We start from the raw sequence: 15,678 nt of genomic DNA, 5'->3' as shown, positions 1-15,678 counted from the left end.
TAATCGGTAAATGTGTTATCGATCCTATAAACATGCAGCAGTATCGATAACTGTAACTGCTATTCTGTAAGCGCAAGACAGACTATCAGTTATTCTGGACGACAGTGCTCGTGTCGAACATATCCCATATATTGTGCACATTATAAGTTAAATCCGAAAGCATCCCAATAAACACATGATGAGCGTTTTTCAAATGCAACAACTTTTCAGTTTGAGGGTAAATGTAATTTTCAACATAAATTCAACTTGACTTGAAACAGCTCATCTTCTACAAATCTTCAAATTGTTTATTATGTTCATTTTCCCTGGGAGACCATAATTACAAGTAGCGACATCTGGCGACGTAAGTGTTTCTGCGTCTTGTTAATACTTGGAATTATTTCGCTTTCATTATAATAGAGAGTAAATCTCTATCTTGTCGTTGTCATTTTATAAACAAATGGTAATTTCGCTTGTGTTTAAGAAGAAGAAGCTATCCATATGAATTAATATTTCTCCAAGATACATTATAAACATGTCCGATAAAAATGAATCAAAATCCAAGAAATATGTTGTGAATCCAGTAGCTATTTGTTCTCCTAGTAGAGATAAGTCTGTTTCAAGCGATTCTGGTAAAAGTGGCAATTATGTTGTGAATCCCTTGGCAATTTATTCTATCAATAGTCCTGAAAAAAATAAGTCAAATCCAGAGAAAAATGAAGGTTCAAGTTTAGTAGCGTCACCTATGGGTGATTGTGAAGTGGTAAATTCATCCAAGGAACCCCGATATGAGACAAATAAAATTATAATACCCACCAAAGTAAAGAATAGAAGTCGTTCAGATGGCTCTTCGCCAGCTATTGACAAAAACAGTTCGTCTAAAGTTGCTCCTAGTTTCAGTACTAAGGATTGCAGTGTGCGTGGTATTTTGGGAGTGGAATATGTTATCAAGATACTAAAGTCGCCTTCGGATAATTCTCCACGCTATGAATGCGGCTTGTGTGAGTTGGTTCTAGATGCCTTTGCTATGCAGTGTCATTTGGAGGGCTACAACCACCGTCTAAAATTTTGCGAAAAACACTTTCCAACTGCAATTCGTCATTACCGCCAGTATATTTACGGTTTGAAAGAAAGTGAGTCCGTGAACGTTATGAAGAGAGTCCTTGCGAAATTAGCGATTGAAATCGAAAAATACCATGGACGCAGTTTGCCTTATGAATGTTTTGAACGAGATTTCAGTCTTAATCGTCATCAAATTCTTGCCAAAGCGTTTTCGTGTCGACACGCTTCTGAACAATTCGGCCCAACTTTTACCCATGTTGTCGAATCGAGAGAAATTGATGCATTCAGGAATGATAAATCCGAGACTGTTTCCTTGCCATTACCAGCGGGAGAGGTATTTGATACCAAATGTGAACGAATCGTTATTCCGACCCGAAATAGAGAAGAAGTCCGGGTAAGAAACTCTTCATCCCCAAATCGTAACATATATTGTGACAGAAACGAACGCTTATATAGAAATAAATCCCGTTACGAATCCGAACGTAATATCGAACATAGGAATGATCAACGTATTCGCAATGACAAAACGTTTGAAAAGAGAGACGAACCCCGTTCTCGGGATAATTCTTTACGAAGTCAACAAACTTTCACAAACAGAAATGATCTATTAGAAAAATCCGGCGAATTAAGTTATTGCAATAAGCAAGCGTCGGAGTCCTGGAGAGAAGCTTCAAGTTACGCCCCTAGTAGGAACCAATACAGCACTATGTCATCGCACGAAAAAACGTATGAGGAAAAGGTTGACGAATTCCTGAGGGAAACTAACTCAAACCACCAGAGGGATAGATTTCGTCCCATTAAGCGACACTCACAACAGACACATTCAAGTTCATCGCCTAAAAGAAAAAACACCTCACCAAAACCTACAGATATTTTACAAATATACGAAGACATAGTTAATAAACAAGTATGTCTATTGCAAGAGAAATTTGATGGTTATAAACGTGACCCGGAATCCTATCCATCTTATTCCGAAGAATGGATTAAGTTTTGGAAGCGCCGAAAAGATGAGCTGACAACTGCAGGAATCGACCACCGTAATTATAATTATCAAGCTGAATGGAAATTGTTTATCAAAGAACGAATGGATGAATTATTTAACATCGAAATTCAGAATATTAAACATAAAACCAGAGAGCTACTTGGATTTCCAATGCCAAATAGCGAAGTCAATACTAACACGGATTTATATAATAACTCAAGCAACAATGGAGCCGTTCCTCCCAAAATTGTACGGAAACCGGAGGAAATAGTTTCAGTTCTTCGTATGATGACAGCTTTTGAGGAACATTTAGGAAATGTTGGACCAAAGATTACTACTTTGTTATCAAAATGCTTGCAAATGTCAAAAAGCGACGCGGACCTCATGCCGAGTAAAATATTGAATGAACAAAATAAAGCATTAATAAAAATTGCTGCGGAAAACCTTAAGGCCTTAGTTCATGAAGGCATCATTGGTGCATCCAAAGAGCGCACTATACAAAAAATTGTCCAAGAAGCCTATGACTTGCTCGCATTTCCAACTAAGTAAAAGCAGGCAGTATAAAAAGTGTTTCCAAAAGAATTCAGAAATGTATAATAATTATAGATGCTTGTACAACCGTAAAAGCTAAGAATATTTTTCAACCAAAATATAAAGCTTTTAAATGTAACATATGATTACTACTCACATTTACATAGTATATAATTTGGAATAAATGAAAATTGTCCACAATCAAAGCTGGGTTTATTTTTTATACTATATTAAAATAATAATAACTCGTCTAATCCCGTCGGGCAAGTCTATTGAAAGCAATTATAACAATTATACGTCTAGAGACCATAGGAACTTAAAACGATTCTTACCTTTTCAGGTTGATTATATACAATAAAAAACTGCTAAAAATAGCAGTCGGTAATTGCTGTTATATTCTTGCTCTTCATGGTGGGAAACCTTTTTTTTATATATCCCTCACCCAAATTTACTTAAGAGCTCCTAAATGCGATCAACAAACATTTTCGGTAAGTACATGACATATTCCTATTATATTGTTTTTATTGTGCTTCGAGATTATATTTTTTGTTTGTTTAAAACGAACTACAAGATATGATAGTGTAATCGAGTTAAAAAATAGCGACAATTTTGTAATTTCTTCCAACAATCACTGCTTTCCCTTTTTAAGCAAACTAGTTTTTGTTTTTGTACAGTTTACTGCTGTGCCTACTAATAAATCTCTTTGTATGAAAATTTAATTTACTCAAAGAGTATTTCAGTCAGTATTAAATATTTTTTAAGTCAATTATGATTTTAATTGAAAGCAAGAAGTTGTTAAAATAACAATGGTTTTTAAAATAAGGCCATGGTTTTTCTATTTTATGTTTTTTATTGAATATTTCGGAGTTATTTATAAAGTACACATATGTCGTGTATTTAAAAATTTGTTTAGAATTCAGATAGGACTAAATAATAACTTTAAATAAAATAAATTTCAAAAAATCATCGAATTTTATGTAGACAGTAAAATAGGTGTATATGAAAAAACATGAAAATAATACAAGAATTTGTACATTAAAAGTTTGCACTAAGCATCAAACTAGGTCGCTAATATCCTGTATATTCACCGGGATTTTTAAAGACTGTTTCAATTCTCTTAGACATGGATAAAATTAACTTATGGCATATCTCGACATGTATATTATACCATACTTTTTGAATATTTTCCCACAGTTTTTTTTTGTACCTGCAGGGAAGTTTGGAGAAATCTCTCTTGAGTTCGCCCCAAAGGTTTTCAATGCGATTGAGGTCGGTGGACTGACTTGACCACTCAACAACGTTCGATGTATAACCCGAAACCATTCACTCACCAACTTTGATTAGTGTTTCGGGTCGTTATCCTGCTGTTATCTCCAAACAAGTGGCATATTTTCCTCGACGTATGGTAGCATAACTGTCTCCAACATATTCTGGTACAAAAATCCATCAATTGTATTTATATAAGATGTATCGGACCTACTTTATTGAATATTTCGAAAGTTGAAAAGCCCCACTCCAAATCCGGCAAGTGAGACTATATATGTTTCATTAGAAAAGGAAAATTTTTCAATAATTCGCACTTGTAGGTATATCAAATATTAGCTTTTGCTTTTATGTGGTGACACAATATTCCAGTGGACTTCATAATGACAGAAGCTAATATAAGTGGAGACTACACTGGAGTGGATTGGAACAACTTCTGTCGGGAGGTTGTTATCCTCAGTGCCTTCCAAACCACAATTCAAATAGGCGGGCAAGGCAAAATCGACGAAATCGAGTCAAAAATTGGCAAAGGTAAATTTAATCTTTTTATTTTGATATAAATTTTAACTAATTCCATTACAGGCCTACGAGACATTGCAGGAGAAAGTTTATATTCATTTCAATATTAAACATTCGAATCTCTTCAAGAACCCAGATCCGGACCAGCACACCAATACCATTCAAGGACAATGGAGACAGTTAAAATGTCCCTTGCCAATATACAGGCGAAGAAAAATATTTTGTAACGACGAAACGTCTATATCGTATAACACAACATATAATCGTTAATATTTCCATTTTTGTGTTATATGACAATGTTTTATATGTACATAATTATAACTTAATCTACGTTTTTTACTTTTTACAGTACGACTTTATTATAAAGTATGCGCTTTTTTAAACTTTTCTTTTTTAGTATTTTTAGTAAATTAATAAAAAAAAGAATAAATATTGTGTATCTCCTATGGACAGAGTCCAAAGTGGGTAGCAGGTAGCGACCCGTTATAGCAGATATCAGGAGTGATATCTGATGTCTTGAGAACACTAGCATATCTAGTGTTCGGTTTAAGTTTAAATGGGGCCATATTTGCTTGGTGTCGTTACAAACCTTGCAAAACTTTTTGTCGAAAAGTGGTTTCGCCAGAGTGTAACCCACTACGTTTGGCACATATGGCCAAAATGTCTAAAGGCAATAGATACAGCATGACATTAAGGGAATTTGTTCCTGTCTTACTGAATGCGCTTGAGATACACAAGCACGCCATACGCTGAACTTTGTCTAAACTTGTTAACTTCAGGTCTAACCACTGAAGTTAACAATATTTTGTGAAGTAGCTACATATATACAACGTCCCGTACAAGGGCACTCTAGTATAATAATTATGATATAAGTAGTTTGTTTTTTTTTTAGGATTACCATTTTTGACTTATTTTAGGAAATAATAATATATAAATTTGTAATGAAAAATATATACAAAAAACATCACTTTTGGACGCTGAGACGCTGGAGGTACTATTGGACACATTTTCCTGGAAATCAGACGGTTGAACCAGGTTCTGGCGGTGCCACAGTGGCTCAGCGGTCGTTTCCTATCGAGGAAATTGTATCGGAATCTAGAATAAGATGGGCGTTAAATAGCTTTGGACCATTCAAATCTCCCGGACCTGATGGAATTACTCCGGCGGAGTTACAAGCAGTGACTGACAAAATTATCCCCTGGTTGTCGGCGATATATTAAGGATGTATTAACTTATCATATATCCCAGGAAAGTGGAGGGAAACAAAAGTCGTTTTCATACCTAAAGCCTTGTACTAAGATGACGTTTTCGCACGAAAAACTGTTATACTCCATATAAAAAACGTTAGCGCGGAATAAATGCGAAACCTTTGTTTTGAGAATTTTCAGACACATATTTATACAACACTGAATTTTTCGCACGAAAAAATAGGCAGGCATATTATATATATATTATAAATAAGGCATATTATAAATAAGTTAACATCCCTAGGTTTGAGACCCTATTTACGGAGATAGATGAAAATATTCGTTTTTCGCAGAAACGAACTTAGTACTAAGCATAAAGCGGGAAAAGCCTCTCACTCGAGGGCGAAGGATTTCCGACCAATCAGCTTATCCTCATTCCTACTTAAGACTCTGTAGAGGATGATAGACATTTATCTTAGAACAAGCATCGATTCAAGTTTGTTCTCGAAACGACAGCATGCATACTCGAAGGGCAGGTCTACTGAGACCGCATTACATGAACTAGTCAGCTTTATTGAAAGAAAGTCAAAGAATACACAATCGTGGCGTTTCTATACATCGAAGGGGCGTTCAACAATGTCCATCCGAGCTCGATATTAAATGGACTGACAACTCTGAATGCTGATCCATGTATACTTAGGCTGTTAGACGAACTTCTAATGAGACGTATTTTAGCCACACTAGGACAAGCAAACATACAAAGGTATGTGAACAGAGGCACTCCCCAAGGGGGAGTTCTATCACCTCTTCTTTGGAATGTTGCTAGGTTTGGTTAGGTTAGGTTAAAGTGGCAGCCCGATTAAATTTCAGGCTCACTTAGACTATTCAGTCCATTGTGATACCACATTTAACTAAAACTACCTATTACATATGGGCACTTCTAGTCTTAACCACTGAACCTTCTCTATTATTTACTTTTGTGGAACCAACCAGATTGCTCCAAAAACATTAACAAACTGCTTAAGTTAACGTTTTCCAGGTCAGCCAGTAATCTAAAGCTATATGCTCCTAAAATTCGCTTACGCCTTACACAAAAAGCAGGACACTCACACAAGAGGTGTTTAATTGATTCCTTTTCCTCCACGTCATGACAGCTTATACAATAGTCATTATACTTCGCACCTATAGTTTTTGCAAATTCGCCTATCAGGCAGCGACCCGTTATAGCAGATATTAGGAGTGCTATCTGACGCCTTGAGAACACTAGCATATCTAGTGTGCGGTTTAAGTTTAAATGGGGCCATATTTGCTTGGTGTCGTTACAACCCTTGCAATTTTCCCATCGAATATTGGCCATCATAACAGCCATCTCACGCAGTAAGAGCTTGCAGGTGGCCAGAGGCATACCAACAGATTCTAGTTCCCCTGGAATATGTAAGGTAGTTCCTAGCCTTGCTAACACATCTGCTTCACAGTTCCCCGGTATGTTCCTATGACCAGGCACCCATATTATGTGAATATTGTACTGCTCAGCCATCTCGTTGAGAGATTTGCGGCAGTCTATGGCCGTTTTTGAGTTAAGGAACACAGAGTCCAAGGATTTTATTGCAGGTTGACTGTCTGAGTATATATTAATGCCAATATTTGTTGGAACATTACTTCTCAGCCAATTCACCACCTCTCTTATTGCCAACATTTCAGCCTGAAAAACACTACAGTGATTAGGTAATCTTTTCGCTATTCGAATTTCCAGATCTTTAGAATATACTCCGAACCCCACTTGTCCATTCAATTTGGAGCCATCAGTATAGAAATCTATATATCTGTTATTCCCCGGGGTCTGTGTACACCACGCCTCACTGTTGGAAATTAGAGTTTCAAACTTTTTGTCGAAAAGTGGTTTTGCCAGGGTGTAATCCACTACGTTAGGCACATCTGGCATTACTTTGAGGACCGAACTATGACCGTACATTTTTTCCGACCACAGCGATAGCTCGCGCAACCGCACAGCCGTTGTTGCAGCTGACTGTTTGGCCAAAATGTCTAAAGGCAATAGATGTAGCATGACATTAAGGGAGTCTGTTCCTGTCTTACTAAATGCGCCTGAGATACATAAGCTCGCCATACGCTGAACTTTATCTAAACAAGTCGGTTTCTGAAGTGCCGGCCACCAGACTACAACACCATATAGCATTATAGGTCTAACCACTGCCCTGTATAGCCAATGCACAATTTTTGGTCTTAGTCCCCACTTTTTCCCTATTGCCTTTTTGCACGAGTACAAAGCTACCGTGGCTTTTCTCGCCCTCTCTTCAATATTAAGCCTAAAATTCAGCTTCCTGTCCAAAATAACGCCAAGGTATTTTGCACACTCACCAAAGGGAATTTCAGTACCCCCTAAGGAAATGGGCCTAACCGTGGGAGTTTTGCGATCTTTGCAGTACATGACTATTTCTGTCTTTGCTGGATTTACACCAAGACCATTATCTTTCGCCCATTTCTCAGTCATCCGGAGAGCTCTCTGTATAATATCTCTGATTGTGGATGGGAATTTTCCCCTGACTGCTAGCGCCACATCATCTGCGTATGCCACCACTTTTATCCTTTCTTTTTCTAGAGAAACCAGAAGGTTGTTTATAGCAACATTCCAAAGAAGAGGTGATAGAACTCCTCCTTGGGGAGTGCCTCTGTTCACATACCTTTGTATGTTTGCTTGCCCTAGTGTGGCTGAAATACGTCTCCTCATTAGAAGTTCGTCTAACAGCCTAAGTATACCTGGATCAACATTCAGAGTTGTCAGTCCATTTAATATCGAGCTCGGATGGACATTATTGAACGCCCCTTCGATGTCTAGAAACGCCACGATTGTGTATTCTTTGACAGATAGTGAGCTTTCAATAAAGCTGACCAGTTCATGCAATGCGGTCTCAGTAGACCTGCCCTTCGAGTATGCATGCTGTCGTTTCGAGAGCAAACCTGAATCCACGCTAGTTCTAAGATACATGTCTATCATCCTCTCCAGGGTCTTAAGTAGGAATGAGGATAAGCTGATTGGTCGGAAATCCTTCGCACTCGAGTGAGAGGCTTTTCCTGCTTTAGGTATGAAGACGACTTTTGTTTCCCTCCACTTTTCTGGAATATATGCTAAGTTTACACATTGTTTATATATCACCGTCAACCAGGGGATAATTCTTTCAGCCATTGCCTGTAACTCCGCCGGAGTAATTCCATCAGGTCCGGGGGATTTGAATGGTCCAAAGCTATTTAAAGCCCATTTTATTCTAGATTCCGACACAATTTCCTCGATAGGAAATGATCGCTGAGCCTCTGTTACACCGCCGGAACATGGTTCAACCGTCTGATTTCCAGGGAAGTGTGTGTCCAAAAGTACCTCCAACGTCTCCTCACTGGACGTTGTCCAATTTCCCTCCGATGTTTTAATGAAACCTGGAGCGGTGTTAGTGGATGCTAGTACCTTCCGTAGTCTGGAAGCCTCTGACGTATTCTCAATACTGCTACAGTAATCATCCCAAGAGTTTTGTTGAGACCTTCTCAGTTCTCGTTTATATTCTCTCAGATTCATCTTGTAAGTGTCCCAATCCTCCGGAGCTCTTGTGGACTTTGCTTTGTTAAAGAGCTTCCTGCAGGATTTCCTCATATTACTTAACTCCGTAGTCCACCATGGAGGCCGATTTTTTCCCCTTGGCTTTCCTCTAGGGCATGCAGCTTTCAGTGAAATGTTGAAGGCCTTAGTAATCCGCTCCACTGCGTGTTCGATATCTTGCACTTCCGGTATCATCAAATTGAACGATTCCCTATACCTATTCCAATCAGCTTTCCTAACATTTGGCGGAAATATGGTCTTTGAAGTACGAACAGCCAATCTGAAACTGATGTAGCGATTATCTGAGAAGCTATGTTCCCTCAAAACTTGCCACTCAGATATCTTATCATTCAGTTCCGGAGAGGTCAACGTTACGTCCAAAACCTCTTGTCTGTTCCTGGTGACGAAGGTTGGTGCATCTCCCTTATTGCAAACTACCAGGTTAGTACGCAAAATAAACTCTATTAGCGACTCTTCCCTTGCATTAGTATCACTACTTCCCCAAATACTATGATGTGCATTTGCATCGCATCCCATAATGAGTTTTGTCTTTGTTTTTAGTGACTCCTCAACTAAGGTCTTAACGGCACAGGGTGGCATATCCCTATCATGTCCCATGTAGACCGAAGATACCCAATATTTGCATGTGGATATCTCTAGACTGGCTACGACAGTGTCTGCATTGCTCAATGAAGGAAGCAGAAACAAGTTTAGTTCGTTTTTAGCAATTATACATGCTCGATTTATATCGTTACCGGTATTATGCAAAAGTTTGAAACCCGGAGTGCTTAATTCACAGATCTTGTTCTTATATATGTATGGTTCTTGAATAAGAACTATATCTATGTCTCCTTTCATCAGGAGAACTTTTAAGGCATGTTGCTACAAATAACCTTCTGGTTACCCTAGAAAAAGAAATGATAAAAGTGGTGGCGTACGCAGATGATGTGGCTCTAGCAGTCAGGGGAAAATTCTCATCCACAATCAGAGATATTATACACGAGAGCCCTCCGGATGACTGAGAAATGGGCGAAAGATATTGGTCTTGGAGTAAATCCTGCAAAGACAGAAGTAGTCATGTACTGCAAGGATCGCAAAACTCCCACGGTTAGGACCATTTCCTTAAGGGGTATTGAAATTCCCCCTTGGCGTGCTTGTGTATCTCAGGTGCATTCAGCAAGACAGGGACAAATTCCCTTAATGTCATACTGCATCTATTGCCTTTAGACATTTTGGCCAAACAGTCAGCTGCAACAACGGCTGTGCGGTTGCGCGAGCTATCGCTGTGGTCGGTATTCACCTAGTATGGGGGCGTGGCCATAGGAACATACCGGGGAACTGCGAAGCAGATGAGCTAGCAAGGCTAGGAACTACTTTACATATTCCAGGGGAACTAGAATCTGTTGGTATGCCTCTGGCTACCTGCAAGCTCTTACTGCGTGAGATGGCTGTCATGATGACAAATGTTGGATGGGAGAATTGCAAGGGTTGTAACGACACCAAGCAAATATGGGCCCATTTAAACTTAAACCGCACACTAGATATGCCAATGTTCTCAAGGCGTCAGATAGCACTCCTGATATCTGCTATAACGGGTCGCTGCCTGATAGGAGAATTTGCAAAAACTATAGGAGCGAAGTATAATGACTATTGTATAAGCTATCATGATGTGGAGGAAAAGGAATCAATTAAACACCTTTTTTTTTTAGGAGCATATAGCTTTAGATTACTGGCAGACCTGGAAAACGTTAACTTAAGCAGTCTGCTAATGTTTTTGGAACACTCTGGTTGGTTCAACAGAAGAAAATAATCGAGAAGGTTCTGCGGTTAAAACCATATGTAATAGGTACTTGTAGTTAATGTGGTATCACAATGGACTGAATAGTCTAAGTGAGCCTGAATCTTAATCGGGCTGCCGCTTTAACCTAACCTAACCTAATAGGAGAAAACTTTGACCAAACACTACCCTGAAGTGCAACGAAAAAACCACATGGTTTTCAATACTACTTTGGACAACGAAGTTCGTGGAAGAAATAAAAAAATGTGGACATTTTTTGACATTCAAAAGAAATTACTCAAAATAGTTTATAATAATTGGTAAGTAAAAATAAAACACGAAATAAAAACTTTAAGGAAGTCACTAAACTCAAATCTCTTTGCAGACAACTTGCATTCTTGGAAACATTAAGAAGCAGAACGATGAAAAATGATAGTGGCTTATCGAAAAGAGAAAGTTTCCATAAATCAAAGTACAACCAATTGAACTTGGTATTTATGCTTTTCCATATCAACAACTACTGGATGATAATTCGCATCATATCGATAGTTTAATTTACATCGCATCATCGGTTTAATTTGTTATTTTGTGAATTGAAATTGTTGGAAATTTTACTGATATATTATTAGTTTTATATATTATTAATGTTATTTTTAATATTATTATATTTTTTTTTTAATGAAAAACAAATTAATAAAATTTACAAAATCCCTAGAAATTTAGTGTTGACTTTCAGTTAGAACTGGGATTGACTTTCATACATATTGTTGTTAGAAAATATTCGCAACAATGTTAATTTTTAATTTGTCTCACATTGAAGGCTGTTTGAGAAATTATTGAGTAGCGATGCATTTCAATTTGAGGATAACAATTGAGAAATTATTGCTATTGTGTTGAATTTTGCTTTTGAGGGTAATGTCTGTTTTTTGTTGAGTGCGCGATTTTCTCAACAATTTCTCAACTTGAATATTACCCTAATTCTTTGAAAAATTATTGAATTTTATTCTTTTTCAAACGTTTGTGTTTGTTGGGTGGTTTGAAAAACTTATAATCTGGACAGCGTGTATGGAAGTTTCAAATACAATTTTATCTAGTTGGACGATATATCTTAGCGCCTGAATCGACATAGAAAGTCTCTTTTAATATCAATCTGGCAAAGCCATAATTGTATACTGGGTGATAACGTGATTATACCATTGATTACCGTTAGATTTTTATTCATACGCGAAAATTGTGAAAAGAAATGTTAATCTAGTTGTTTATGTAAATGACTTCGGAATAGTCTTTGTATTGGAGCATATACATAAGTCGATCAACAATTAGTTGAAACTTCGATAACGACAACTCTATAATTTAAGATAGACGCTCATTGACGAAAATAGTAAGTATGGCAATCCTGTAGAATGCAGCGTCATTTGAATTTGTTCGCTACGCTATCTTGGAAGGCTAAAGTTCTACTTGTTCCTATTAATATTGCAGAACTAAAGAAATTTGGAAGATGTCTGATGACCAAGGTCGTGGACGGCGCCGGCCATCGCGGGAAGTTGATTCTTCGGGGAAACCTCACCGGCCGCGAGAAAGTTCGCCATCTGAACCGAGACCTAAAATAATTAAAACTGTTTCCCAAACGCACCATTCCTCGTCAACGTCCAGACCTAGAGACAATCGATTTGAGGTTTCTATGGTTGTAACAAAGCCTCCCGAACTAGCTAGCAAAAAAGGATGCGCCGGGAAGGAGATCTCACTACAAGCCAACTATTTCCGTATAAGTAAGACGCCTTCTTGGAAGATTTATCAATACCATGTTACATTTGCTCCTGAAATTGAAATGAAGCGTTTGAAGAGTGGCATACTTTCGCAACATCGTGAACTCTTGGGCGGTTTCCTGTTTGACGGATCTAAGCTCTTTTCAACTACCAGATTGAGGGAAGCTATTACCATTCTCTCCGCCACTTCCAAAAGAGGTGAGAATTTTGTCATCACTATTAAGTATGTAGGTGATATATCTATGACCGAATGGCAATCATTACAAATCCTAAATTTGATTTTGAGACGCTCTATGGAAGGTTTACAACTGAAACTAGTTGGCAGAAATTTTTTCGATCCAGCCGCTAGAATAGATTTACGAAGTCACCATTTACAGTTGTGGCCCGGTTATCAGACTTCGATAAGACAACATGAAAGGGATGTTCTTCTATGTGCAGAGATTGCTCACAAAGTAATGTTGACTGAAACAGTTTACGACGTATTTCGTCGTTGCCAAGAGTCGGCTCGTGACTTTCAAGAGGATTTTAGACGTCACATTATTGGTATAACAGTTTTAACGGACTATAACAATAGAACTTATCGTATCAGCGATATAGACTTCCATAAAACTCCCAAAGAGACGTTTGATATGAAAGGGGAGAAAATCAGTTTCATCGATTACTACCATAAGAAGTATAACATAAAAATACGAGATGCCAATCAACCATTACTGATATCGAAAGCAAAAGAACGTTCCATACGTGGGGGCGAAAATGAGATGGTAGTCCTTATACCTGAACTTTGTCGCCTAACAGGTCTGACTGACGAAATGCGCAATAACTTTAAGCTTATGCGCGATTTGTCGGAACACACTCGTATGAATCCTGATAGACGTATTGATCGCTTGCGAGTATTCAATGAACGTTTGCACCAAACCGAAGCGAGTATGCGAGTCTTACAGGATTGGAATATGAAATTGGACACTCGATTAGTTGATGTTCGAGGACGTATCATTGATCCGCAAAATATAGTTTTCAGAGATCTCAGAAAAGAGTCATCAGGAGAACAAGCCGACTGGACTAGACATTTCCGTAATATGGGCATGTTTACAACTCCCTCACGTGGCTTGCAACGTTGGGCTGTTATTGGAACTAATCGTAGCTCCCGTGAATTGCGCAACTTTGTCGATTGCCTTATGAGGGCTGCAAGCAGCATAAGCTTTCGTATTGAAAGACCCAGAGAAGTTTTGATACATGATGATCGTAACCATAGTTACATACAAGCTATGGAGGACTGTTCTCGTCAAGATCCTCAGCTAATTATGTGCCTTGTTCCCAACAACAATGCCGAAAGATATTCTTCCATAAAGAAAAAGGGGTGCTTAGAAAGAGCTGTGCCCACCCAAGTTGTAACACAAAAAACTGCGACCAACCAACGTGGCCTCATGAGCATTTGCACAAAAGTTGCGATTCAAATCAATTGCAAATTGGGTTATACTCCGTGGATGATTGATGTGCCACTTTCCGGGCTGATGACGGTAGGCTATGATTTGGCAAAGAGTGCACGAGAAAAGGCAAAATCATACGGCGCTCTGGTAGCTACTATGGATTTAAAAGTTAATGCAACATTTTACAGTACTGTGGCTGAATGCAGTTCTCACGATGTATTGGCAAATAGCTTGTGGCCCATGCTGACCAAAGCTTTGCGACAATATATAAAGGAGCATGGAAAATTGCCCGCACGTATTCTCTTTTATCGCGATGGTATCAGTGAAGGATCATTGAAACAAGTTTACGAACATGAAGTCAAGGATGTCGTGGAGAAGCTCGAAGATGAATACAAAAGGGCCGGAATAGATAAACCTAAATTTGCCTATATCATTGTTTCAAAATCCATTAATAGCCGTTTGTTTGCTCGTGGGCGTAACCCACCGCCTGGAACGGTAGTTGACGATGTCATAACATTGCCGGAACGTTACGATTTCTATTTGGTGTCGCAATCAGTACGCCAAGGAACCGTAGCACCCACAAGTTATAATGTTGTATACAGCAATATTGGCCTCACTCCGGATCAAATACAAATGCTGACATACAGAATGACTCATTTGTACTTCAACTGGTCTGGTACGACTCGTGTACCAGCTGTATGCCAATACGCTAAAAAATTGGCAACGTTAGTTGGAACTAGTTTGTTTCAATCGCCGCTTAATGCTTTAGAAAAGAAGCTGTATTACTTGTAATTAACAACTTTCTCGTAACATACTTTTATAATCATATATTCTTTGTTAACTCTTTAGAAATGAATTACAGTGTTAATTTTTGTAATATGAAGTTGGACTTCATTTTCATTTTATTTGACTATGTACTCTTAATTTAATTTTTACGTGATTTACATTTACTTAGATATACAAAATGAATTGCATTTTTTAAAAAATGAAATTGAAGCTTAAGAATTGTATTTTAGTACGCTTCATTTTCATTTCATATCAAAAACGTTTTAATTCAAGTTTTTCGAGCAACCACTTCTACTACGAAAAAAATAGGTTAGTCTTTTGTAATAGTCCTTGTGATTTTTTCTTTCCTGGAAATAAAATGATGGTTATACCACAATAAAATAAAAGAATGTGATTCTCTTTTGGATATGTATTAAATGTTCCCCATAGGTTTATACAGATACCGCTTTTAAGGCGTGCAATTTGTCGGCTACAATCTAGATTTGTACACAGGTAGATCAATGTCACTGTTCTAATACTTGGGGTAAATCATTACACAAAAATAGATAATCCCGATATAAAATTGAAGCACCGCGAATAAGTGGTTCCCGAAAGACGTATCTTCCGAGAAATTATATTTTTGTCAGACATCCGAACATATCACTACGATGCGGGTTGGTAAAAAAGAGGCAATCGAATTTCGTTGTTTTTTTCGGCCAATAAGAAATTCGCAGCTATTTGTCGTTAGGGTTATATTATTGATAACTTACATTTATTTATTTAATTAATCAACCAACGCCCTTCTGGACAACATGT

General features: G+C 38.0%; 2 protein-coding genes across 2 annotated transcripts; both read left to right on the top strand.

Moving 5' to 3' along the window:
• The first annotated feature begins 514 nt into the window (after positions 1-514).
• Positions 515-2,760, top strand: LOC142239128 (uncharacterized). The gene has a single exon (XM_075310905.1). It carries the CDS (start codon positions 515-517, stop codon positions 2,570-2,572), a length of 2,058 nt encoding a protein of 685 aa, XP_075167020.1. The 3' UTR covers positions 2,573-2,760.
• Positions 2,761-12,099: 9,339 nt separating this feature from the next.
• Positions 12,100-15,272, top strand: LOC142240284 (protein piwi-like). The gene is made up of 2 exons (XM_075311980.1): positions 12,100-12,285; positions 12,384-15,272. The coding sequence occupies exon 2, from the start codon at positions 12,403-12,405 to the stop codon at positions 14,887-14,889; it is 2,487 nt and encodes an 828-aa protein (XP_075168095.1). The 5' UTR covers positions 12,100-12,285; positions 12,384-12,402; the 3' UTR covers positions 14,890-15,272.
• Positions 15,273-15,678: the final 406 nt, after the last annotated feature.

The sequence above is a fragment of the Haematobia irritans genome, chromosome 5, assembly GCF_050003625.1.
Source record: "Haematobia irritans isolate KBUSLIRL chromosome 5, ASM5000362v1, whole genome shotgun sequence".
Taxonomy (NCBI): Eukaryota; Metazoa; Arthropoda; class Insecta; order Diptera; family Muscidae; genus Haematobia; species Haematobia irritans.
The sequence above is the reverse complement of the archived record's forward strand: the minus strand, read 5'-3'. Positions and strand labels throughout refer to the sequence as shown.